Below are 24,805 nucleotides of genomic sequence, written 5' to 3' on the forward strand. Positions count from 1 at the left end.
CCAGGGAGTCCTCATTCTCTCATTTTCTCAAAAAGGGACCTCTCTTCTCTGGACCCACACACTTAGGCCAGATTTCATCAATGATTAGCTTTAAAAGGAAAAAAAAAATTAAGCTTCCTATATAAGAAGGGAAGATTAGTCCCTACAGACATCCTAGAGCAAGTAGCTTTCCCCCCATGCATTAGGGACCTGAAGCAACTGGAAACCACCTTCACCCACAAGTGAGCATCCAAACCAATTTGTCTAGATGCTGGCAACCTAGCTCTGGGCCTGGAGATAGGAAGGGAGTGAGAAGACAGGGGCACTTTGCCCTTTCTCTCTTCCACTAAGTTGCCCTCCACCTCCCACCTTCCCACCCCCTGCAACTCAGTTGTCATTGTTTGTCCCTCATTCTCGAATAAGACCATGACATCAGGTGATGTCATGACTTGTACTAAATTGTTCTCCAGAGTCATCTGGGTCCACTGGCAAGATAGATAAAGAGACAGACAGACAGACAGACAGACATGGATATCAGGAGGAGTGATGCCCCCAGATGTTTAAGGCAATTGGGGTTAAGTGACTTGCCCAGGGTCACACAACTAGTAAATATATGAGATGATGCCACCTAGCTGCCCTCCAACTCAGTATTCATACTAACAGAAAATATTTAATGTCGAAAAATTCCTCTGGGTCCCTGAAACATAGGGCTTCCTAATTTTCTCCAGGAATCCCTGAAGCATATAATCCATTAGTGCCCCTTTCTACACATGTAGGCCCAAATTTTTCCAGGGGTCCCTGTACCACGCAGAACTTTTCCCAACAGATCCCTGACACTATCCAAATTGAGTTTCTAATTCACCTTTCATAAGGATAAATAGGTTAACCTTTAAAAAAAAAAATGGGGAAAAGTCCTCAAAGAGTTGTGGAACTCCCAAAAGGGGATTAAGCACTGGATACTTTGGGGAGGGGGATTCACAAATAGGAGAGAGGGAATTTTCTAAGCAAGCAGCCAAATCTTTTTCCTAAAAAGGAACAGTCCATAAAGAACTCAGACAAGTTGTCTGGATAGAGGTCACAATAAGAAGAGCATTTTAGATCTGACTAAAAGTAAAAAAGAAAAAAAGTAAATATTTTTGAGCTATCATAGCATGCTCTAGATGAACTTCTAGGCACTAGTATTTCAGGGATACAAAATCCATACTCATAAAGGTAAAGCGATACAGATATTAAAATTTAAATAGCCAAATAGCCAAAGGTTATCTCAAAAGAACTGAGCCTATTTTAAAGAAAACATATTGGAAACACTAACTGTAAAATACATTTTTAAAAATGCTAACTCTTCTTTAGTTGACCTTGAAAACTAGGGTATCCAATAGCAAAAGAGTTCAGATGGAGAATCTCTCAGTGGGTCTTCAAAAATGTATACAATTCAGTGTTTATCTTGCATGATTCCCCCACATACAGCTTATCCTCTGGAGGTACTCTCTCAGCCCCAGGTCCAAGTCTCTGTCCCACCTAGTGAATAATTGAATTATATTCTCACCCAAAAAATATTAAAAGGCTGAGAGGTCTAGACATATTACGGCTGGTGTGAGATGGATTCCCACTCTACATATATATGATTGCTTAAAAATAGCCTAAACTTTGTTCACACATAGGCTGTCATTCTTTTTTTTAATTTAGTATTTTATTTTCCCCAATTACAGTTAAAAACAATTTTTAGCAGCCATTTTAAAAACGTTCTGTTCCAAATTCTCTTCCTTCCTCCCTCCCCATTCACCCTCTTTAAGAAGGCAAGCAATTCAATATAATTTATACATGTGTAGTCATGCAAAACATTTCCATATTAGTCAGGTTGTGAAAGAAAACACAAAAAACCTCAAGAAAAATAAACTAAAAAAAATTATGATTCAATCTGTATTCAGTTCTTTCCATGGAGATGGATCACATTTTGTACTGCTGAGAATAGCCAAATTATTCACAACTGAACATCTTACAATACTGCTGTTACTTTGTACGCAATATATTTCATTTTGCATCAGCTCATGTAAGTCTTTCTAGGTTTTTCTGAGAGCATGCTGCTCATCATTTCTTATAGCACAATAGTAGTGCTCCATCATAATCTCATCCCACAATTTATCCAGCCATTCCCCAACTGATGGGCATGACCTTGATTTCGAATTCTTTGCCAACAGAAAAGAGCTGCCACAAATATTTTTTGTACATATAGGTCCTTTAACTTTTTGGTTTTTATCTCTTTTTGGATACCAACCTAGTAGTGTTATTACTAGGTCAAAGAGAATACATGGTTTTATAGCCCTTTTGGCCATAGTTCCAAATTGCTCTACAGAATGTTTGAATCAGTTTACAACTCTACCAATAGTGTATTAGTGACTCATTTTCCCCACATCCCTTACATTTGTCATTTTCCTCTGCTGTCCAATCCAATAGGTATGAGGTAGTATCCCAGAATTGTTTTGATTTACATCTTTCTAATCAATTGTGAGTTAGAGCATTTTTTTTATATGGCCTATAGATAGCTTTGATTATTTCACCTGAAAACTTTCTATCTTTTGATCATTTATCAATTGGGGAATGATTCTGATTTTAGTATTTTAATTTGACTCAGTTCTCTACTTTTTGAGAAATAAGGCCTTTATCAGACGAACTTGCTTCGAAAAAATTTTTCAGTTACTGTTGCTATTTCCCTCCTCCTATTCCCTCCCCATACCATTTACATTATTCTCCTTTCACTCTTTTCCTCCTCAAAAGTGTTTTACTGGGGCGGCTAGGTGGCGAAGTGGATAGAGCACCGGCCCTGGTTCAGGAGGACCTGAGTTCAAATACGACCTCAGACCCTTGACACTTACTAGCTGTGTGGCCCTGGGCAAGTCACTTAACCCCAATTGCCTCACCAAAAAAAAATAAAAAAGAATAAATGGAGCTAAGTGGTTTTAACTCTGCTCTTCCAGAAAAAAAATGGAAAAAAGATCCGGGAGTTTTAAAACGTTTTTAGTTGCCCCGAGAGTTTTCTGACCCCCTCTTCGGAGGGTGGTTTTGGTTTTTATTCTCCCTAGCCTTTCCGTTTTTAAAGTGTAATAGCCATTAGACCCCAGGAGTCAGTGAAGTCAGATGGAGCAAGGTCAACGTGAGAATAACCCACTGCCCAGACTTCACCCAGCCCTGCTAAAATGTAGGGCACGGGAAGGACACCAGACGTTCACTGTGCCACTGTGCTTACAACCTTCCCCTCCAGCTCCCCCCCCCCCTCCCTTTTGCGCTTAGCTGCCAGGGCTTCCAGGCTCCGGATCTGTGGCCGCCATCCAGCCTCTGGCGTGAAGAACCTGGATCGGCGCCTGCCCCAGAGGCACGCGCTCTCCCACCCGTAGGCCACCTCGGTCCCCACCACCCTCCTGCTTCCCTCCCGACGCCGCTTTCATTGAGAAGACGCTTAATGATCACGTGAAAGTGGCGTGCGGGCGGTGTGACGCCAATGGAGGACACGAGCCAATAGGAGCCTCTGTTTATGTCGGGGTTATTTGAATATTCAAGATTGGGGGGGGGGGGAACGTTCCGCCCGCCAGCTTTCCCTGAGGTCCGCTTTCCGGGGCCCCAAGCCAACCTGGAGGGAGGCGGCGGTGGCAGCGGCGGCGGCGGCGGTAGCTGCAGAGGTAGCGGCGAAGGCGGAGAGGGCGTAGGGGCTGCGGGCGCTGGGAGCCGGGGAGCCGAGGAGCCGAAGTGCGGGCTGGGGGAAGCAGCCGCGTTGCGGTTGCCTTGAGCCCCCACCCCCCACACTCCCCGCGGCCACCCTTCTGCTACCCCCTCCCCCCACACCTTCTTGACGTCTGAGCTGCGCAGCTCGGGCCTGCCTGGGGAGCCAAGCCAAGCCGCCGCCGCCGCTTCCCCGTCCAGCCTTCTGCTCTCGGGGGACATGCGGGAGAGAGAATGAACCAGAGCGACACGTTGGTGCATCTCTTTGCTGGAGGGTACGGACCGGGCCGGAAGAGGGGGGTAGGGGGAAACGGAGGAAAAGAAAGGAAGAGGGGTGGGGAGGTTGGGGGGGATACAGAGCCGGGGAAGGAGGGGTTGGGGGAGAGGGACGGCTTGGAGACGCCGTGGGGCGGGGGGGTTGTTTGAGGCTAGAGAAGTCACCCAGTCGGAAGGGATGGGGGAGTGGGGTGTGGAGCGCGCGGCGGGATTGAAATTTTAAAAGACCCCCCAAAATAACAATAATGAACAACTTGTCTACTACGCTTTGTCAAAATGCTCCCAGCGCATTCCCTCATCTGAGATCCGGGGTGCTGGGGGATAGGGTGGAGTGGAGGATGGGGGTCTTGGTGGACCCTAGGAGCAGGAGGAGGGAGGACGAAGAGGCAGGGGCCAGGCCTCGCTCCCGGGGCCGCCTGGCCTCCTGTAGGCTCCGAGGCCTGGCAAGTGACGACTCTTGGAGGGAGAGGAGGATGAAGAAGAGAGGGGAAGGAAAGCCCAGAAACTGCGGGGCTGAGGAGAAAACGGGTGCCCTTGGGGCGGCCCGAGGCCTCCGGACCTGCCGAGGCTCCCCGCCTCGCCTGGTCTGGGTCCCGAGGAGGCTCTACGACCAGCACTAGGGGAAAGGCCTCGGATTCTAGCCTCAGCCAGGCTGCTGCAGACTCACTCTGTGATTATGGATGGGGAGAAATACTTAAGAGCCTACTGTGTGCGTGACCTGGGGCAGAGCTGAGACCCTAAAGTTGGAAGCAACCCACCACCGTCTCCACCTCCTCCTTGGGCCCAAATGTATTACCTAATGGAAAAATCGTAATGAATTTCTCTGTAGATAGGTTACGTTCCCTTTTGTTTTAATGGAGTAACTGGGGGCTGGAGAATATGCCAGTAGTTTGCCCGTGTTTACAGAAACTGGGACTGAAATCTCAGGCTTTTGATGGTCTCTCCACCTTGTCCGTTATCTAACGAATCTTACTATAATGTCATAGAAGACTATAAGTAAGGCCCTTTTGCATATTACTTCTTTCCTTAAACTAAATTCCTTTAGACAGGGTCAGAGAGTCTTTTATGCTAAGTTGTATGCCACATAATTATACAGTTAAGACTCTATGTTGTCAGCTTCATAAGGTTAGAACACTATTTAATTAACTCTTTGTACAATGCTTAACACAGTTAAGCACCTTAAAATGCCCTTTGCTTAGTTCACTTTAACCTGGGGTATTATGTTTTCTGTATCAATTGGAAGTAATAAAACTTTTTAACATTTATTTTGGCCAAGAATTTTCCCCCAAAGAAATGTGTTGGGTTAGAGAGAGGCACTGAATTGTCAATTAGACCCCAAAATAACCTGAGGACATTTTTCCTTTTAGCTAGTTAAACCTATATATGATCTTAGCATCATAAATTTAGAACTGGAAAAGACCTTGGAAATCATTTTACAGATGAGGGTGAAATTAATTGCCCAAATCTAGTCACATTGTAAGCTGTGGAGCTATGATTTGAACCTAAACAGTTTAATATTATCTAATTCTCTTTTCACTAAACTTGTGCCTCCCTTTTTGCAGGATCTATGAGTTTCAAAGAAACAAATTCTTAAGAATCTATTATCTTGATAACATCAGTCATTTCAAATAAATTAGATTCTGAGTTCATTTTAGCTTAGGATCACGGGTCAGTTGTTTTGTCTCTATAAAGAAAAATCCTTCACAGTTGTTTTTTGTTTTGTTTTTTTTTTTAATTTGGGGATGGGGTTTCTACACTTCTAGTTTTATCATTGTGAGGTCTCCTTTTACATCATGTATATTTTTTAGAGTCCCATGGAGACAATGAAAGAGTTAAGTGACTTGTTAGAAACAGGATTTGAAATCAAGTCTTCCTGATTTCAAGACTGGTCTTTTCTCATACAAACTTTTTTTTTTTAAGACCTAGAATTGGAATCTAACAGATTTTTCAGGAATCAGAATTGTAGGAATAGAAGCAGGGTAGTACATTGTAAAAACATACTAGGAGTAAAATGATCTAGATTTTAGACCCAACTCAGCCATTAAAACACCTTAGACAAATCCTTTAACAAACTCATTGAGCCTCAGTTTTATAGAATCATTGACCTGCTGGACATTAGGCAAGTCTTTAACTTTCTTTCTATGCTTCCTGTGTTATCATTACAAAGTGAGATAATCAAATTCAATATCCTCACTATGCAACTACAACCTGGAAGACTAAAGAGACTGAAAGAGATGCCCAATATTGAGGAGTTCAAGTTGGACCTAATAATTTTGATTTCATGGCTGTTGAACACTAAAGAAATGATTTATAAATCCTTTATGGGAGAGTGGATTTAAATTTCATTCTTTTTATATTCTGATGAAAATGTGATGATATAAATTTGGACTTGGGAATTCTGAGATCTAATTCTTCTTTTCACACTAACCACATAGGGAAAAGGAGAAATGTATCACTATTCTTATGGTCCAGGGTTTAGTAAGTTGGTGGTTAAAATTGTGCTGACCAGCTTAATTTTGTAGGGTACAAACTGATATCCCTACTGTGGGGGAGTCCTAGTGTTGAAACTTCCCCCACTGGTTTCTGTCAACAACCTCTTTGTTAAGTTACAGTCTTAGTTACCTGGGACCCTGAGAGGTTTGAGGGACTGCTCGAGGTGACACAACCAGTATATGTCAGAACCAGAACTTGAACTGAGGACTGCTTCTAACCACTACACAGAGGTGCTGTGGTTATCATATGGATTAAATTATTAAAGGTCATACATAAATGGTGTTTTTTGTTGAGTTGGGTTTTTGGTGTGTTTTTTTTTTTAAGTGGACAGGGGCTAAATTTTATGGATAAGGTAATATTTCACAGTAATGTTGAATTTTATCATCAAGGAAATTTTAACATTGGAGTTTTCAAACTGCTTGATGCTGTATTTTGTGTGTGTGTGTGTGTGTGTGTATACATATGCTTATCAGTATCACAAATTCAAAGATTTCTAGTAACAAGCAACATTGTTAAATAAGAAACATTTGAAAGCTGGCACTGTACCTTGTATTCATCTGACTTACTCACATGCATACCCCGTGCTTCCAATAAGACACCCTTTGGTCTCATTTATTGGCAGAGTTAATATTCAGAGTTGTTTGTAAGATCTGTCTGCGTTATTCCAGTTTTAGAGACAATTGACTATAAATTAACTGTTACTGCCCCCCCCCCAAAAAAAGATGTGACTGATACAGGCTTCACTATAATTCAAATTTCGTGTCACTTTTGCAGTTTTTATACAAAAAAAATAAAAGAAACTATTACATAAACTAAAATGGTCTTTAAAATTTTTAAGAGTCAAAGTTCTAGTAGTTACTATGATATTGACTGTGCCTAGCTTTACATCATTTAACATGAATGGGAAGAGGAATTTTCCATACTGGAAGAGTTTGAAAAGAAACCAAAAATTTTGTGGCATATTTTAAAATTTGGTAAGCTATTTCCATTTTTCTATATAGTTTTTTCCTATATTGAAAGAACTTTATAAACGTTAACAATATAAGATATTTCTTCATGATGAACTCTTTGGGGGGGGGCAATGAGGGTTAAAGTGACTCGCCCAGGGTCACACAGCTAGCAAGTGTCTAAGGTTGGATTTGAACTCAGGACCTCCTGAATCCAGGGCTGTTGCTTTATCCACTGTGCCACCTAGCTGCCCCTATAATGAACTCTTTTTTTTTTTTTTTTTTTTTTTTTAGTGAGGCAATTGGGGTTAAGTGACTTGCCCAGGGTCACACAGCTAGTAAGTGTTAAGTGTCTGAGGCCGGATTTGAACTCAGGTACTCCTGACTCCGGGGCCGGTGCTCTATCCACTGCACCACCTAGCTGCCCCTATGATGAATTCTTAAGGAATTATCCAAATTATATGACTATTATTATAATGTTATTATATCAGAAACTGCTCTATTAAAAGAGTCATCTTAGGAATTGAAAATTCTGGTTGTGCTAATATTTTCATATGAATATGTGTTATGAAGCTCTATATCTTGTAAATACACAGAGTATTCTGGCATTTATGGTAATTTTTACATTCTTCCATTTCCTCTTTAATCTCCCTTTAATCTCTTTATTTTTCTCCTTTGCTTACTTCTTTTCCCTTCTAAGTCCTTTTCTTTCTCCTTTTTCTATCAGCCCTTGAAAGAACAATTTTATTCTTTAGCACCATTCATTGATAGTACTTAGGACTGAAAAGGTTGCTGACCTTGTAGAGTTTTTATAGAAAGATCATTTTTTTTTTAAAGTGAGGCAATTGGGGTTAAGTGACTTGCCCAGGGTCACACAGCTAGTAAGTGTTAAGTGTCTGAGGTCGGATTTGAACTCAGGTACTCCTGACTCCAGGGCTGGTGCTCTATCCACTGTGCCACCTAGCTGCCCCGAAAGATCATTTCTTAATTGTGGTACATTAAAAATAATAACCAGTGGATATTTGTCATTATTAATATAAACGTATAAATATTCTCAATCGCAGTCTTTATAGACATTCACTGAATCTATGATGTTACTATGTGGATATTATATTTCCTTCATTAGTGCAGATTGCATCTCATCTGTACCTTCTGAAGCATCCTGTGCCATTCTTGTCCATGTTATCCTTCATAGAGTATCTGCCCCACATGTTGGAGGGTACCTAAGAATAGCATATTTTTTAGACAGTCTACAAACATTTATATACATTTTTAAAAAACTGAAATAAGTATGTTTGTGTTGTTTTGCTCTAGTAAAATTGTAAAAAAAACAACAACATTAAAACAGCCTTAAAAATAAGAATATACCTGAAGAAAATTGGACAAGAGGTACAAAAAATATGTTTTTGCCTGTATTGTAATCTGTGTAATTTTTTTAGGTTATGTTTGGAGGAATGAATTATGACCATATTTAACTACAGGTAGGCAGTCATTTCCTTAACATAGTGATGTTGGGAGAACAATAAGTAGTGATAAGTCTACTAGGAAAGTGTATAAATACAAAAAAGTGTAAAGGCTAAAATTCTAGCTGTGGTATTTAAAATCTAATGTGTGGGGGCAGCTAGGTGGCGCAGTGGATAGAGCACCGGCCCTGGATTCAGGAGGACCTGAGTTCAAATCCGGCCTCAGACACTTAACACTTACTAGCTGTGTGACCCTGGGCAAGTCACTTAACCCCAATTGCCTCACTAAAAAAAAAAAAATCTAATGTGTGGTCACCTGACCTGACCCCAGTGTGGTGGGATAAACTAGCTAAGATTTACTGATCAATTCAGCAAGGGTCAGTTTAGGCTTTTAAGTATTTATTAAAGTGTATTGAAGTTAGTGAAGAGAGCGAGAGAGGAAAAGCCGATTTTACCTATCTAAGAGCGGAAAAAATGCCTCCCACCAACAGCCAGTTCTCAAACCAAAAGACCCAGATTCTTAGCTGCTTCTCCCAGAAGCCCCCTGTGAAACAGGAAGCAGGGCCATCCTCAGACACAGCTCCAAGCTAATTGACGAGTAGCACTGATTCACAGGACCCACAAGTGTTAGACACAACTTCCAAGCGCCATTCCAACCTTCGAAACCCCAGAAAGGTCACTTCTAGATGTCGAAGTCATGTTTTCTTTTCAGGCCTGATTCTCACAAAAATATATAAATATAAAAGATTATGAAATGGTAGTGCTAAAAGGAACCTTACAGATCATCTGATAAAGTCTTCATTTTTCACATTGACACTAAAGTAGATTGACACCAGTGAAAATTTTGTGTGTGGGAAGATTATTTTGAAAACTCAATCTAAGACTTCCTTTTTTTCCCTTTAAATATAAAATTTTCTGTCTCTAATGTTACTGGGGATAATTTGGTTCTTACTGTACTTTTGTTAGCTATCCAGAACCACAGAATGGCATGTCTTTAGATTTTGTCTTTGATTCTCTATCCCCCATTCACCCTCATTTCTCTTCTGATGCATCCCAGGACAGATCCAGTCCTGCAGCTTTGGATTCTACTTAAAGACAAAAACTCTTGAAAAGACCAATCAAATTCATTGCCTGCTGATCACATCTTATGATTTTGGCCCCTGCATGGGCCAAGAAGCTTAGAGTAATAGTAAAGCTCAAAGCCACTTACCTTGTACATGCCCAATAATCATTTTTGCACATGAAATTCTGACACTTTTTCATCACTGAAGCATATCTTTCCTGCCATATAATTCTTTTAGAATTACTAAACAACTCAACCAATTACATTTGAAAGCTTCCTCCTGGCTAAATAAACTTCAAGAAAACAAGCAGTCCTATTGGTCATCAATGTTCATCTACAATTCTTTATTCCAGTAGTAAATAGCTCTAAGAGACCATGTTTTTCGCATAAGTGGGCAGCTAGGTGGTGCAGTGGATAGAGCACCAGCCCTGGAGTCATTAGGATCTGAGTTCAAATCCAGCATCAGATGCTTGACACTTACTAGCTGTATGACCCTGGGCAAGTCACTTAGCCTCAATTGCCTCACACACAAAAATAATAAAATAAAAATTCCCAGGCAGCTAGGTGGTGAAGTGGATAAAGTACCAGCCCTGGATTCAGGAGGACCTGAGTTCAAATCCGGCCTCAGACATTTGACACTTACTAGCTGTGAGACCCTGGGCAAGTCACTTAACCCTAATTGCCTCACCCAAAAAAAAAAATTTTTTTTAATAATAAGTAAAGGAAACAGTTCAAAACCGATAGGGGGGGGGCTTATCTTTACTCTTTCATCAAGCCTCCAAACTGTCATTAAACATTTCTTATTTTACATGGGGATAGTGAAGAAATTTTCATTCTCTACTATTAATAGATCACAAATGACCATGAATTCCAGTGTACTAAACAGGGATTGTAGAGTCTTGTATATAGGGCCATCTTTGGAGTTTAGATGACCTAGGTTCATATTCTACCTCTAACAGATCATGAACATGGCCTCACTGGCTATGTGACCCAGGGCAAGTTATTTAACCTCTCATGGTCTCAGGCAACTTTCCAAGATTATAAATTGCTGAACAGTTGCCAGTTTACATTGGTAGAGAGTTTATTAACCTAGAAATCATAAGACCAAAAAAAAAAAATAGGTAGCTGGCAGGTATAGAAAAGTCAGACTACCTATCACAAATTAGGTTGCTTCAGGAAAGTGACAACCATTCCAGAGTCCAGTTTCCTTTAAATTCTAGGACTTATGTGATGCCAGATGATTCCTCTTAACTTCAAAATGCTAAAAACCTTATAGTCAGGTCTTTAAACAGACAGACAGATATTTTGTTAACTCATAGCCAGAATAAATCTTCTACTTTAGGCAATGATCAATACAATATTAGTATTTAATCTACTGTTATATTATGCATATTTTACAGGTGAACTGGTCATAGGACAAGACCTGTAGCTTCCTTTTCTATTTAAATGTCTCCCCAGACTGTACAACATAGATAATATTTGATTTTGTACAACTATATTTTTCATGTACTTAGCTGTTAGACTATATAAAAGCATAACCTTTTATGCAAGTAAATGTTTACTAAACACTATTCAAAGATAAGAGGGAAGCTATAATTAGGATGTACATTTGAAGAATGAGATATAGGATCAAAAAGCACAATTGATTATATTCTCCCTACAAATGGTTGAGCTAGACAATACTTAGAGTTTTAGGAGGATATATTTTTTTTAAGTTGGTTTTTACTTGTCGTCCTCCTCTTCCTCACCATCATCTTCCTCCTTCTCCTGCCACTGCTGCTTCTCTCCCCCCTCCCCCCAATTCCTTTGGAGCGGACCATCCTGGTGCCTCTTTTGTGAAGCAGCGGCTGAGGAGACCCCCGGACTCGCCATGGCCAACAAAAAGCTGAAGGAAGGAGTCCAGACTGAAAACAACGACCACATTAATTTGAAGGTGGCAGGACAAGATGGTTCGGTGATGCAATTTAAGATTAAGAGGCACACGCCGCTTAGTAAACTAATGAAAGCCTATTGTGAACGACAGGGTTTGTCAATGAGGCAGATCATATTCCAATTTGATGGGCAACCAATCAATGAAACAGACACACCTGCACAGTTGGAAATGGAGGATGAAGATACAATTGATGTATTCCAGCAGCAGACAGGTGGTGTTTACTAAAAAGAGAACCTGCAACTCTACTCCAGAACTGTGCTCCCAAGGAAAACAATACATTCACAATTAGAAAACCAAGATTTGGTTCATCCACATCCTGACTACTGCAGTATAGTTTTCTCTCTTCTTTGATTCCCTTCCCCCATTCCTTTATTATACATAAAGTAACTGGTGTATGTGCACAAGCATAATGCATATTTTCTTTTTTAACTAAATGGCCGATGGTATGTTTTGATCAACATCAAATGGAGATGGGGAGGGGGAAAACCAAACTGGTTCTGTGAAAATATCCTTTTTCTCCATTAGTGGCATGCTCATTCAACTTTTATCTTTATATTCCAGTAAGTTATTTTGCTCTCACTGTTTAACGACAACAAAAAAAAAAACACAAAAAAATCCTTGCATACCTTGCTTGATTGGATAATTTCAATGTTTTTCTTTTATCATTGTAAAACCAAGGACGATTTTATAACTTTTTTGTACATAGCTGTTACATGTAGGGCAATCTCTCAGTAGGGATAAATTACTATAAAGAAATTGATCCTAGATAGTTTTCCCTTCAAGTCAAACATCTTGTTGTTTAAATAAACTTCTTGTTTAAAATTTTAAAAAAAAAGTTGGTTTTTAATAATTAGTTGTAGTTGCTAGAATGGTCTTCTGTCCTGATATTGTAAAAAGCCAATAAGTATTCAAAATTGGCTGACATTTTTACCTCAGTTATTTTTACCTTAAAGCATACCTGAATAGAGTTATAAACACTGGTAAAGACAAAGTTTAACTAAAATAATGAGACTGGTTCAAAAAGCACCACAAATATGGTGTCTTTATTCCTCAATCTATATTAGACCATAGCAGTGTTCCTTGAAAATTCATGGCTGTGATTAAATCTACAATATTATAAATTGCAATGTGTAATTTATAGCCCATGTGAAATAAGCGGACAATTTGTAAATAGGCCTTTTCCAATTTTAAAAAGCTATTTAAACCTTTCATTCTTTATTGAACTAAAAGCAATAAAAATTTTTGAATGCCTATTTAGCAGAGCAGTTCCACTGTTTTCCTTTCTATTAAAATGGAGTTCTCATAACTTGAATGCCTCAAATGTCTTTTAATGAGTTTTATTTGCTATTTTGTTCTATATAATTCCAGTCATAGGTAACTTAGAAATCTTTCAAATAAACACTTAGTTGGTTTTGAATGGGCCCATGTTATTCCTTTGGCTGATGTACAGGGGCCTGTCTGGCCATTTTTAAGTAAACCAGTGTAGAAATTGGTGTATTTCCATACATGAGTCTAAATCTGTATTCTGGAAGTACTTGAATTGTAAGGAAATAAGTATAATTAGACCTGGAAATAATCATAGTTCACATTGTATATAGTACTTTGCTCTCAGTAGCCTTTTGAGGTAGATAGTACAACTCTTACTTTTACACAAGTGTGAGGAAGTTGAGGCCAACAGATTTAGGTGAATTTTCCATTGTCCTGCAACTTCTGTCAGAGCTCAGACTAAATCCCAGGTGTTCTTACATCATGGCTTATTACAGACACTTTCTTAAAAATCTGCACAGTGCAGTTCTTAATTCTTTACTATGTTCTATAAACTAATTGGGAGCTTTCATTTAATATCCTTATTGCAGATATTTGTACTATTTTTTTAATTGGTTTCTGTTTTATTCTATGTCCCCTTTAAATAACATTTCAAAAATACTGACTATAATTTGGGATTGTTTTTTGAGACTGAATCTCCTGTCTCACCTGAGCTGGAAGGACATCTCTGACCCCACTACTGATTGACACAGAACTTTTGACCAACCTAGGCCAGTTTTCTCCTTTAGCAGTTTGGTGCCTCCACCCCCACTCCTATAAGGCTCACTCCGTTGGTGCCCGACTTAGAGTGTAGATACCTAATTAGTTTTAGCCCTACTGCATCTCAATTCCCAAGCTCGGATGATCCCCCAGCCTCGGTCTTCCTGGTAGCAAGAATTACAGGCATAAGCCACCTCACTAAATTTTTAAATACTCTGCAAACTAACCTATTTGGGCATTTAGTTATATTTGATGGGCCTAAGCAGTACTATCCTTAGTGACCTGGTTTCATCTCTATATATTTCAGATGTTCTCATTCTTTTCCCCTCACTACCTACCTAAAAATGAAGAGAGCTTTCTCAAATATAAAGAGATTTGAATCTTTTTGTTCCTCCAGGAGCTTTTCTTCAATACAGATGAGAAATGTGACCCAAAAAAAATTAAAATGACTCACCTATTTCTTTCATGCTCAGAGCTATCTCTTATAGTTGAGCACCTGGGAAAGGGCAAGGTCTACATGTGGGACAGAAGTGAATGTTGTTTTGAGGGACAAGTAGAACAACAATTATTTCTGTGTGTTTTCTTTGCTACAGATGTGGGGGAACTGTTGGTGCAATTCTAACATGTCCACTAGAAGTTGTGAAAACAAGGCTACAGTCCTCTTCTGTGACACTTTACATCTCTGAAGTACAGCTGAACACCATGACTGGTGCTAGTGTCAACCGGGTAGCTAGAGTCTCTCCTGGACCTCTCCATTGTCTAAAGTAAGTGTGATACTCACGTATTTTCCTCAGTTTGTCAATAATACTAAGTAGATCTCAGGATGTTATTTGTAATTTACCAAATTTGAAACATTTTGAAACTATTTAAAAAGCTTAGAGAAGCTGTTGGGCGCATTCAGATTATTTAAGATAGTGGTATTGTAAATTTCTTGTTGGCTTATGTAGATGGAACAGGGGAACTGTGTCATTCTTAAATCATGTATATTTGAGTTCTATTTCTCTACTTAGAGGAATAAAAATCTCTTTTGTATCTCTTCCCAAAAAACTAACAGTGATATTATATGCCTTAGATTAATGAGTTTTGTAATGTTTATTTAAGGAATAATAGTACCAATATAATCTTTTTGGTTAATACTTTAGCTTTTCAAAACAGTTACTAGATTGTGAGCCAGATAATTTAAATTGATACCAAATTTTGCATGCAGATAGATAATACATAATTACATGTCTACATATTGGTATTTTAGTAACAGAATCATTTATTGATCTGAAAATAGTATTCATTGTTTTTGCCTCCTGATAAAATGTGTTTTGTAGTAACAGAAATAAAATCATCCAATGTTAACCTTTGCTTAAAAAAATTTAATAGACAAAAACCAGTAGTAATCTTTTTTTGTGCTTCAGAATAGCTAGAGCTTAAAAATTAGAAGTTAGTTTTCCTGATAATCAATAAAAAATTATTAATTGCCTACCTACTATGTATTAGGCAATGGAAATACAAATACAAAAATGAAACATCTCTTTACTCAAAGAACTTTCAACAGTCTTGTACGTTTTTAAAATAGAAAGATCATTGAGGATTAGCATTTTCCAGGCTTCTTATGTAACCAAATGTTCTGTGTCTGAGTTTATCAGACATTTGGGACTAAATCTATTTGAACTAAGTTCAATGATGTTTACTTTTTAGTAGCAAAATAAACTCATCTTGTGTTGCCCTTTACCACAAGAAGATTAAATCTGCTTGTCCTTTCCTTTATTAAATTGGCTAATAGGGGCAGGTAGATGGCGCAGTGGATAGAGCACTGGCCCTGGATTCAGGAGGACCTGAATTCAAATCTTACCACTGTGTGACCCTGGGCAAGTCACTTAACCCCAATTGCTTCACCAAAAAAAAAAAAAAAGTAATAAATTGGCTAATAAATTTAAAAGGGCTCCTTCTTTTCTTCCCTTCCCCTCTCTCTCCTCTCCCTTTATCCAAACAGGGCACAGGGAATCATACCCTTACTTGTGGGTGTTCTGCCCAAAGGAATATGAATTTTGATCACTGAAACCTTGTAAGATGTCTTGGGGTTGACAGGCTAGATTTCTTTTAAGGACCAAGCCTTAAACCCAAATTACTCAGGCTCTCATTGATTGGTCAACCATGGGTCCCAGCCCAAGCTTCCTTTGGCCTTTCTTTGGGCTCTTGATGGTTCCAAGTGAGTGTAAATAGCAATTGTTTCTGTTTTGGCCCTAAGCCTTGACTGTTTTCCCCTCCCAGATTGATTTTTTTTCTACTAGGTAAAAGAGGTCATTCTTTGTCTTGTTCCTTAACTGGCCTTAATCACTGAATGAGCATTGGCTCAGGCAAACTGAGACCTGTGTGTGATGAATAAAATCTAATGTGTGTGTCCCCTTTACCTGTCTCTCCCTCCCCCCCCCCCCCCGCCCCCAGTGTAGGGAGAGAACAAGTACGGTTTACTTATAAATTCAGCTGGAAGTACAGCATCCTCATGAGCCCATTTCTAATGCTGAACAGTAAGGAAGCTTTAAACCTGCTCCATTTTTCTGAATTGGACCACTTAGCCCCTTCTTAAGTAGCATTAGAGTCCTGGGGCTCATAACAATTAATTCCAGACCCCAGACTCAATTGATCCATCAGCTTCAACTTCCTCCAGTAGTATAGAGATTACAGACATGTACCACCAGCCACAAATAATATTTTTAAAGGGGAAAAAAAGATTTTAAAATAATTTAAAGGAATAAAAATAGCAAAATGAATTGCTACATCAAAAAAAATTCTGAAAATGTATGAAAAATACCACATCCATGGATATCCCACCTCTATAAAGAGATTAAATGAGTGTTTTCTCATCCTTTTTGGAGCCTTATTTTTTCTTTGTAATTTTGCAAGTCACTTTTTTTTTTGTTTTTTGTTTTTTGGTGAGGCAATCGGGATTAAGTGACTTGCCCAGGGTCACACAGCTAGTAAGAGTTAAGTGTCTGAGGCCGGATTTGAACTCAGGTTCTCCTGACTCCAGGGCCGGTGCTCTATCCACTGCGCCACCTAGCTGCCCCTGCAACAGTTACTTTTGATTGTTTTGTTGTTCTATGTTGTATTTGCATTGTACACATTCTGTATGCAGTTTTCTTGTCTCTGCTTGCTTCATTCTTTGTCGGTTCTTTCCATACTTCTCTGTATCCATCACATTCAGTTATATCTTAGAGCATGGTACTTTTTCATTATATTCATGTCCAACCTTCCCCCAACCATTAGACATCTACTTTGTTTCCAATTCAGTGGTATCACAAAAAGTGCTACTATAAATTTTTGGTATATATGGGGACTTTTTTCTTATCAATGGCTTTCTTGGACTATAAGTTTGGTAATGGAATCTGAGTCAGAGGGTATAGACATTTTAGTCAATTTATTTGCATAACTCCATAATGGTCATACTGATTCCGAGCTCCACCAACATTGTACTAATGTGCCTGTCTTCCCATAACTCCCCTTTTCAGAAGGAATATGAAACCAGTATATTAGTCTTAACATGAGGTAACTAAATGAAGCCTTCTATAACTTTTCAGATTGTTCTTGGAAAAGAAAAATTGATAAAAAAGAAAAAGAACAACAACTGATTAAAGTATAAATATATACTATGTTATTTACAATATTTTTATGACAAACTACATTCCTTATGAAATCTTTCCTTTTTCTCTTTCAGGATGATCTTGGAAAAAGAAGGTTCTCGGTCTTTGTTCAGAGGATTAGGCCCTAATTTAGTAGGAGTGGCCCCTTCCAGGTAAAAAGTAAAAATAATCAACAAAAATATTGTTCTTCACATTTCAAGATAAATGAACTTTAACAACTAAATGAACTAAAAAACACTGTACAGAAATGTTTTTAGGGTCTTTGTTTTATTTGCTTTAAAAGTAAAAGAATATTTTTATACCATATTAAGTTTGGGGAGAGTGAGTTTTTTTGTGGTCATCTTTATCTTCTCTCTTTTTTTAACATGATCCACTTTTCATTATTAATACTAATAAGAACAGTCATTTAGATTAACAATTGAAAAAACACATAATTTGAAATACAAAACATAAATTCTTGGTATAGGGGATCCAGATACCAGTGCAGAAATTGTGAAACAGAAGTCCTTGAATTTTTACACCATCCAGCTAAAATCCTATCTTTACTGTTCCCTTCATAATAGTACTTCTTAAGAAAATTGGTCTATTACCAATGTCTCCTCCTTACCTGACCTAACCCTTTCTCCCCTCCCCCCCCATCCCCTTCTTTCATTTAGCTACCTATAATCTGGCTTCTATCCCTACAATACTAATGAGGCTGTTTTCTTAAAGTTCCTCATCTTACTTGATCTCTTTACTGCATTTGACACCATTAAACACTCCTTCCATCTAGACAGTATTCTCTCTTTCCTTTGCTTCAGAGATGCCATATTCTTCTGGATCTTGTGAGTGAGATTTTCCCCATCCCTTAGTTATAAGAGATTTACCATAGTTATAAGTGATTTGATTAAGATAACAATCAATATATTAACTAAAAAATTGTGATTTATTATATTTAGATATTATTATATATAGATTGCATAAGGTCAAAATGTTAAGTCTTTTCTCATATTTCCTAATTTTCCAATGTCAAGTATTAGGTAATATCACAAGATCTAGCAGTCAGCAATGCTATATTTTAATAATCACGAGTGACATACTTTTCTATAAAGAGCTCATGCTGCTGACCAGTGGCCTGACAATGACCCACACTATTGTTATCATAATGCTGTCATTTATAGTCATTTAGGTAGTTCCTCATATTTCCTAAGAATATGTTTTAATTTTAGAAGCACAACTAACGATATAATACTGTACAAGTGTAAATTTTGGAAGGGTATATAAACCCATGGATTTTGTAATTCTGGGTCTTTCAGGTGCAATGCCTGGATGACCGGATTTATTGGGAGACTAAAACCCTCTCAGTAAACCTATTGGCTTTGTTGGGGGACTAACCCTCCCTCAATAAACCTATTTGCTTCAGCCTGGAAACTTTGTTGTTTTTGTTCTTCCGTCGGACTTAAAAAATTTTCCCGACAATCTCCTAACTCTAATTCAAGGGTACATGGATAGATTTCAAGAGGTCCAAGAACTTGGATGAGGAGAAATTACATCTTTCTGACTGATATCTAAGTGAAATTTAGCATTTCCTTCAACTTTAATTGTAGGCAACAAAACATTATTCTGAGAAGAGGTCCATGGTTCCTCATCAGTCTGACTCATAAAAGGTTGAGAACCCAGACTTTAATTGTTCCCGTGTGCTTCATGCGTTTTTCTATTCCTAATTGCTTATAATAACTATTACCCAAGGTTCTGATCTTGACATATGTATATACGTTCCCACTCATTTGCATGCTTCCTTCCACCTCCTCTTTTATCTTTCTTCTTTGGAAACCTCCCTGTCTTTAGCTATCATTCCTAGGGAGATAAATCTTACCATCATTCATTCATTCATTCATTCATTCATTCATTCATTCTCCCATACCTGAAACCTTGATATATTTTACTCTTCCCTACTTCATGTCCTTTGGATTCTACTTCTTCGGCATCTCTCAGATTCTTCTCCTTTTCTATTTCTACTACCCTAAAGTAGACTCATTAACTCACAAACTTTAGCTTGATTTTTCAAGGCCCTATCTTTCCTTTCTATCATATCATTTCTTCCCTTGTAAGCTAAGCTCCAACTAAACTGAATTTCTTTGCCCTCCATTCATACCTGATATTTTTCTGCTTCTGTGCCTTTTCTTTCTTTCTTTCTTTGTTGTTGTTGTTGTGGAGCAATGAGGGTTAAGTGACTTGCCCAGGGTCACACAGCTAGTAAGTGTCAAGTGTCTGAGGCCAAATTTGAACTCAGGTCCTCCTGAATCCAGGGCCGGTGCTTTATCCACTGCACCACCTAGCTGCCCTCTCTGTGCCTTTCTTAATACTATTTCTTCACCTAATATCTCCTCTGTCACATTTCCTACTGTAATCCTACCCACCTAGCAGGAAAAGAGTACTATAGGAGTTTAGAGAAGAGCTGTAAACCCTTTCAGGTGTCAGAAAGATCCGAGTAGTACCATATGTGATTTCATAGGAATGCAAATAATTCACAAAGTATTGAGATAAAACATGTTAATTGCTTTCTGAGTTGAAAAATCTAAATGATGTAATTCCAGTTTTTAAAATTTGTGTTTAATGCTACACATCCATATGTGGGTATCAGAAAGAAAAAAAAACTTATTTTCTTCCTTACATAATTTAATTAGAAGTCAGTGGTGGTTTTTTCCAGGACAGACCACTGAAAGAAAGTACATGCTGAAAGAAGCATATCAAAATGTATAAGGATACACCATAGGTAGATTTAAAATTTTGATGGTATCATTTCAGAGGATCCTGTTCTAATTCTTAGATTTAAAAGAAATAACTTTGTCATTGGATTGAAACACCATGGAACTGGGTAAATCCATAAATTTTAGCTATAGACCTTCATAATTTTTAAAAATCTGAATTACATTGATCTATCCAAAAGTGCTTTCTTTAAGTTTGAAGAATCACAAGCATTTATTATGCCCTTACTATGTACAGTTGTTCTTGTTCACTTATTTTCAGTAGTGTCCAATTCTCTGTGACCCCATTTCAGGTTTTCTGGCAAAGACACTGCAATGCTTTGCTGTTTGTTTTTTTCTCCAGCCCACCCCCCCTTTTTTTTTTAGCAGGGCAATGAGGGTTAAGTGACTTGCCCAGGGTCTCACAGCTAGTAAGTGTCTGAGGCCGGATTTGAACTCAGGTCCTCCTGGATCCAGGGCCAGTACTTTATCCACTGAGCCACCTAGCTGCCCCTCCAGCTCATTTTAAAGTTGAGGAAACAAGGTTAAGTGACTTGCCCAGGGTCACACAACTAGTAAGTGTCTGAGGCCAGATTTGTACTCAGAAAGATGAGTTTTCCTAACTCCAGGCCTTCTTCTTTATCCAGTGTACCACCTTGTTTCCCATTTATGTGTTGGGCACCATGCTAAATACTAGAGACACAAATAAAAAGTTGTCTCCCTGCCCACAGAATATTTAAAACATATATAAAAAGGTATGTACAGAGCCAGTACAAGATAAACTGAGAAGGCAAGGCATAAGCAGTCAAGGGAACTTGGAAAGTCCTTCTCTAGAAGTTGGAATTTGAACTAAATCTTAAAGCCAGGGATTCTAAGAGGCAAAAGTGTAGGAGAACATTCCAGCCACAGAAAACAGCCAGTACAAAGGTAAGGACACTCACTGGAGATAACAAGGACAACAAATCAGTATGGCAGCCATAAAGTGAAGAATAACATAGAAGACTGGGAACCTAACTAAGAAAGACCCAGGTTGTAAAGGACACTAAATCCTCCTCCCTCCCTCCCCCTCAAAAAAAGGGAGTTTGTATATGACTATGGGTAATAGGGAATCGCTGGAGTTTGTTGGACAGGAGGCATGCTCAGGCCTTCACTTTAGGAAAAATCATTTTGTCAGGTGTGTAAAGGATGGGGGATGGGGCAGAACTTAAAGCAGGGAAGTTAAGAATAGTGAAGAGAAATATGAAAAAGATAAGAAAAAGAATTAGAGTGATAGAAATTAAATAACAAGAATTCTAAAAGCTGAAAATCTTCAGGCAGTTCATTAGTGCAAAGTTTATATCGTCGTATGTTGATTATAACTAATATTGCACAAAACTTATTAAGGGGTGATGTTAAATTCAGTACTGTCTTCTTGTTTGTGTTAATACAGTCATCATTTTATTGTAATTCTTATGTATTTGTTAAGAATAAAGTGTTCGATTTAAATTTTACTTTATGAGTTTAGAGTACAGTAATCTGTCCTCTCTAGAAGACTTAACTTTGAAGGAAACAAAATTTAGTTTAAAACATTTGTTTTCATAAGATTTTTACTTCCAAATTTTTCTCCCTCTCCCCAAGACAGAAAGCAATCTGATATAGGTTATATATGTACAATCACATTAAACATATTTCCTCATTTGTCATGTTGTGAAAGAATAATCAGAATAAAAGGGGAAAACCTCAAAAAAAGAAGAAAAGTAGAAACAGTATGGTTCAATCTGCATTCAGATTCCACAGTTCTTTTTTCTGGGTATGGAGAACATTTTCCATAATGAGTCCTTTGGAATTGTCTTGATCATTGTGTTGCTGAGAAAAGCTAAGTCTGTCACAGCTGATCATCACGCAGTGTTGCTGTTATTGTGTACAATGTTCTGGTTCTGCTCACCATCCGTCCACTTAAGTTTATCTGAAATCTACCTGCTTATGATTTCTTATAGCACAATAGTATTCCATTACATCCATATACCACAACTTACAAACAAAATTTACTAATCTAATTTGTGACTAGTAAATGAGAATAAAGTTTTCCCCATTTGACTTTGGAGTTTAGGATCATAGATCTGGAGCTGGACTAGACTGCCATATAATCTAACCTCCCCTTCATTTTACAGTTAGGGAAACTCAGGCCCAAAAGAGAATTGTCTAAATTTATACAGGAAGTGTGAGAAGCAGGGTCTTGAATGTTGTAATTCCTGTGACTCTAGAGTCTGTTCTTTTCATTATGTCATGCTATAAAGGCAAATGTGTGGACTAGGTCAATATACATATATAACAGTTGCACTTCAAAATTTTCAGTTAAACTAAGTATTTAGTAGTTTTTACAAGAATCAAGTAAACTAACTTTGTTCCTAACTTCTAAGTTAAATGATCCTTTAATTACAAGTCCTCTTTCCTTCCTATTTCCTACATAAAATCCAGATTTAATGAAACAAGATGGAAGATTTGGACAGGGGAGCTTTCAGAAGTCTTTTGGTCTTATACTAGACTTAGGGAAAAGGAAGGAAGCTTGAAAGTGTCATGGGTTTCTTATCTCTGGAAGAGGAAATCACGGGGGTCCAGCAGTAGAATGTAAGGGGAATAGGGAATCTAGACTTAACTGAGAATGGTAATTCCATAATATCCATTGTGAAATTCAGTTCAATATGCTGTGTGTTTTTTTCAGGGTGATGGTGGTGGTAGTGGTGGTGATGGTATGTGTATCTGTATATTTACAAATATCAAGGTATCTTAGCAAAAGGACAAGATTCGGGGACACCAGATTCAGAAATGTCAGAGTTCAAGAGCAAAGAATGAAAGGAAACTATCAATAGGGAGGGTAAGAACACCATAGCACAGGGGTTATCAAGCTTTTTGATCTCAGGACCCTTTTATACTCTTAAAAATTTCTGAGGACTCCAAATAACTTTTAATTATATGGATTACAGTGCCTGGCACATAGTAAGCGTTATAAAAATGTTAGCTATTATCAGCATCATGATGATGGTGTTTACTATATTAAAAAATAAAATGACAAAATTTTAAATTATTAACAAAACCACTAAATCTTAAAATAATATTTTTATAAAAAATAACTTCATTTTCTATGACAAAAAAATTCATGAGAATAGTAATTTACATGTTTTGGCAGATCTCTTTAATGTTTTGCTTAATAGAAGATGGCTGGGTTCTCATATCTGCTTCTACATTCAATATGTTGCCATATATTGTTTTGGTTGAAACTTGAAGAAAATACGGCCTCAGATATGTAATTGGAAAAGAGGGGAATATTTTAATAGGCATATAACATCTTAGTATTATTATAAAAATAGGTTATAGACCCCTTGAAGAGATCTTAGATCCCCCAAGTAACCTCAGACCACATTTTGAGAACTGCCACTAACATATAGTTTGATAGGAAATTGCAAATATAAATTGGTTTCCTCAAAAAGGAAAGAAGGAAACAAGCATTTATTAAGTGCTTATTATATGCCAAGCAGCCAGGTGGTACACAATGGTTAAAGTGGTAGGCCTGGAGTCAGGAAGACCTGAAATCACATTAGGCCTCAGACCCACACTAGTTATGTGACCCTATGACTTAACCTCTATCTGCCTTCCTTTCCTCAACTGTAACATGGAGATAATAATCGTACCTACCTCCCAGGGTTGTTGTGAGAAGCAAATGAGATCACAGTGTAAACCACTTACCACATAGTAGGCACTATTAATGTTTGTTCTCTTCCATTTCTGCCCCCAGGCACTGTGCTAAGTATTAGGATATAAACACAAAAGATACCTTCCTCTCTAGGCTATACTCCTCATTTTCTGGACCTTACTCTGCCACAAAAACCTCTTTACTCTAGAACTTTAATATACCCCTGGACTTCTCACTTTGGAAGTTCCTCTCCATGCCATGGCCTTTCTCTGATTGGCTAGTCTCTCCCAGAACCTCCATTTAGAGGAGGATACCAAGGCCAGCTATGTCTGTCTGCATTTCTCTCCAGCCTTCACTAGTGACTCTCGTCTACTAGGTTCCAGAAACCTTTTTACTATGCCCTTCTCACACCTAACAACTGTGTTTTAAAAAGGATGCCTGGTCCTTTATGTACTCTTCCCACATTAGAATGTAAGATCCTAGAGGGCAGGGACTGTCTTATCTGTTTGTACTTGTATTCCCAGCACCTAGTGCAGTGCCATGAACATAGTCAGTTCTTAATAAATGTTTATTGACTTGACCTCAAAAAAAAGCAGAGGCAGCAAGGTATAATGGAACAGGTATTGGGATTAGGAGTCAGAAGATCTGCATTCAAAGCTCAGCCCTACCATTTGCAATCCAGGTGACTTTGGACAAGCCACTCTACTTCTTCAGGCCTTTGAGATGTGAGGATTAACTAAATCTATGATATAAAATCCTTAATCCACTCATTCATTTGATACTTTATAATTAATTTAGATTACTCTAACTTCCCTTTAAAAAAAAAATGGGGCCAAAATTTCCATTAAGTGTGAGGACATACTTGATATTCTGTAGCCAGAGTA

General features: G+C 38.2%; 2 protein-coding genes across 2 annotated transcripts in view; both read left to right on the top strand.

Annotated features, from left to right (window-relative positions):
- The first annotated feature begins 3,614 nt into the window (after nucleotides 1-3,614).
- The window catches only part of SLC25A36 (solute carrier family 25 member 36), a 46,170-nt gene continuing 24,979 nt past the window's right edge, over nucleotides 3,615-24,805 (top strand). Inside the window, exons 1-3 of the mRNA XM_043992979.1 lie at nucleotides 3,615-3,968; nucleotides 14,487-14,657; nucleotides 17,600-17,677. Coding sequence (XP_043848914.1) covers nucleotides 3,928-3,968; nucleotides 14,487-14,657; nucleotides 17,600-17,677 — 290 coding nt within the window. The 5' untranslated portion in view covers nucleotides 3,615-3,927. The remainder of the gene's footprint in view (nucleotides 3,969-14,486; nucleotides 14,658-17,599; nucleotides 17,678-24,805) is intronic.
- LOC122746897 (small ubiquitin-related modifier 2-like) lies at nucleotides 11,806-12,347 on the top strand. The gene is made up of 2 exons (XM_043992980.1): nucleotides 11,806-11,959; nucleotides 12,017-12,347. Exons 1-2 carry the CDS (start codon nucleotides 11,806-11,808, stop codon nucleotides 12,091-12,093), a joined length of 231 nt encoding a protein of 76 aa, XP_043848915.1. The 3' UTR covers nucleotides 12,094-12,347.

This window comes from Dromiciops gliroides, chromosome 3, assembly GCF_019393635.1.
Source record: "Dromiciops gliroides isolate mDroGli1 chromosome 3, mDroGli1.pri, whole genome shotgun sequence".
In the NCBI taxonomy this organism is placed as follows: domain Eukaryota; kingdom Metazoa; phylum Chordata; class Mammalia; order Microbiotheria; family Microbiotheriidae; genus Dromiciops; species Dromiciops gliroides.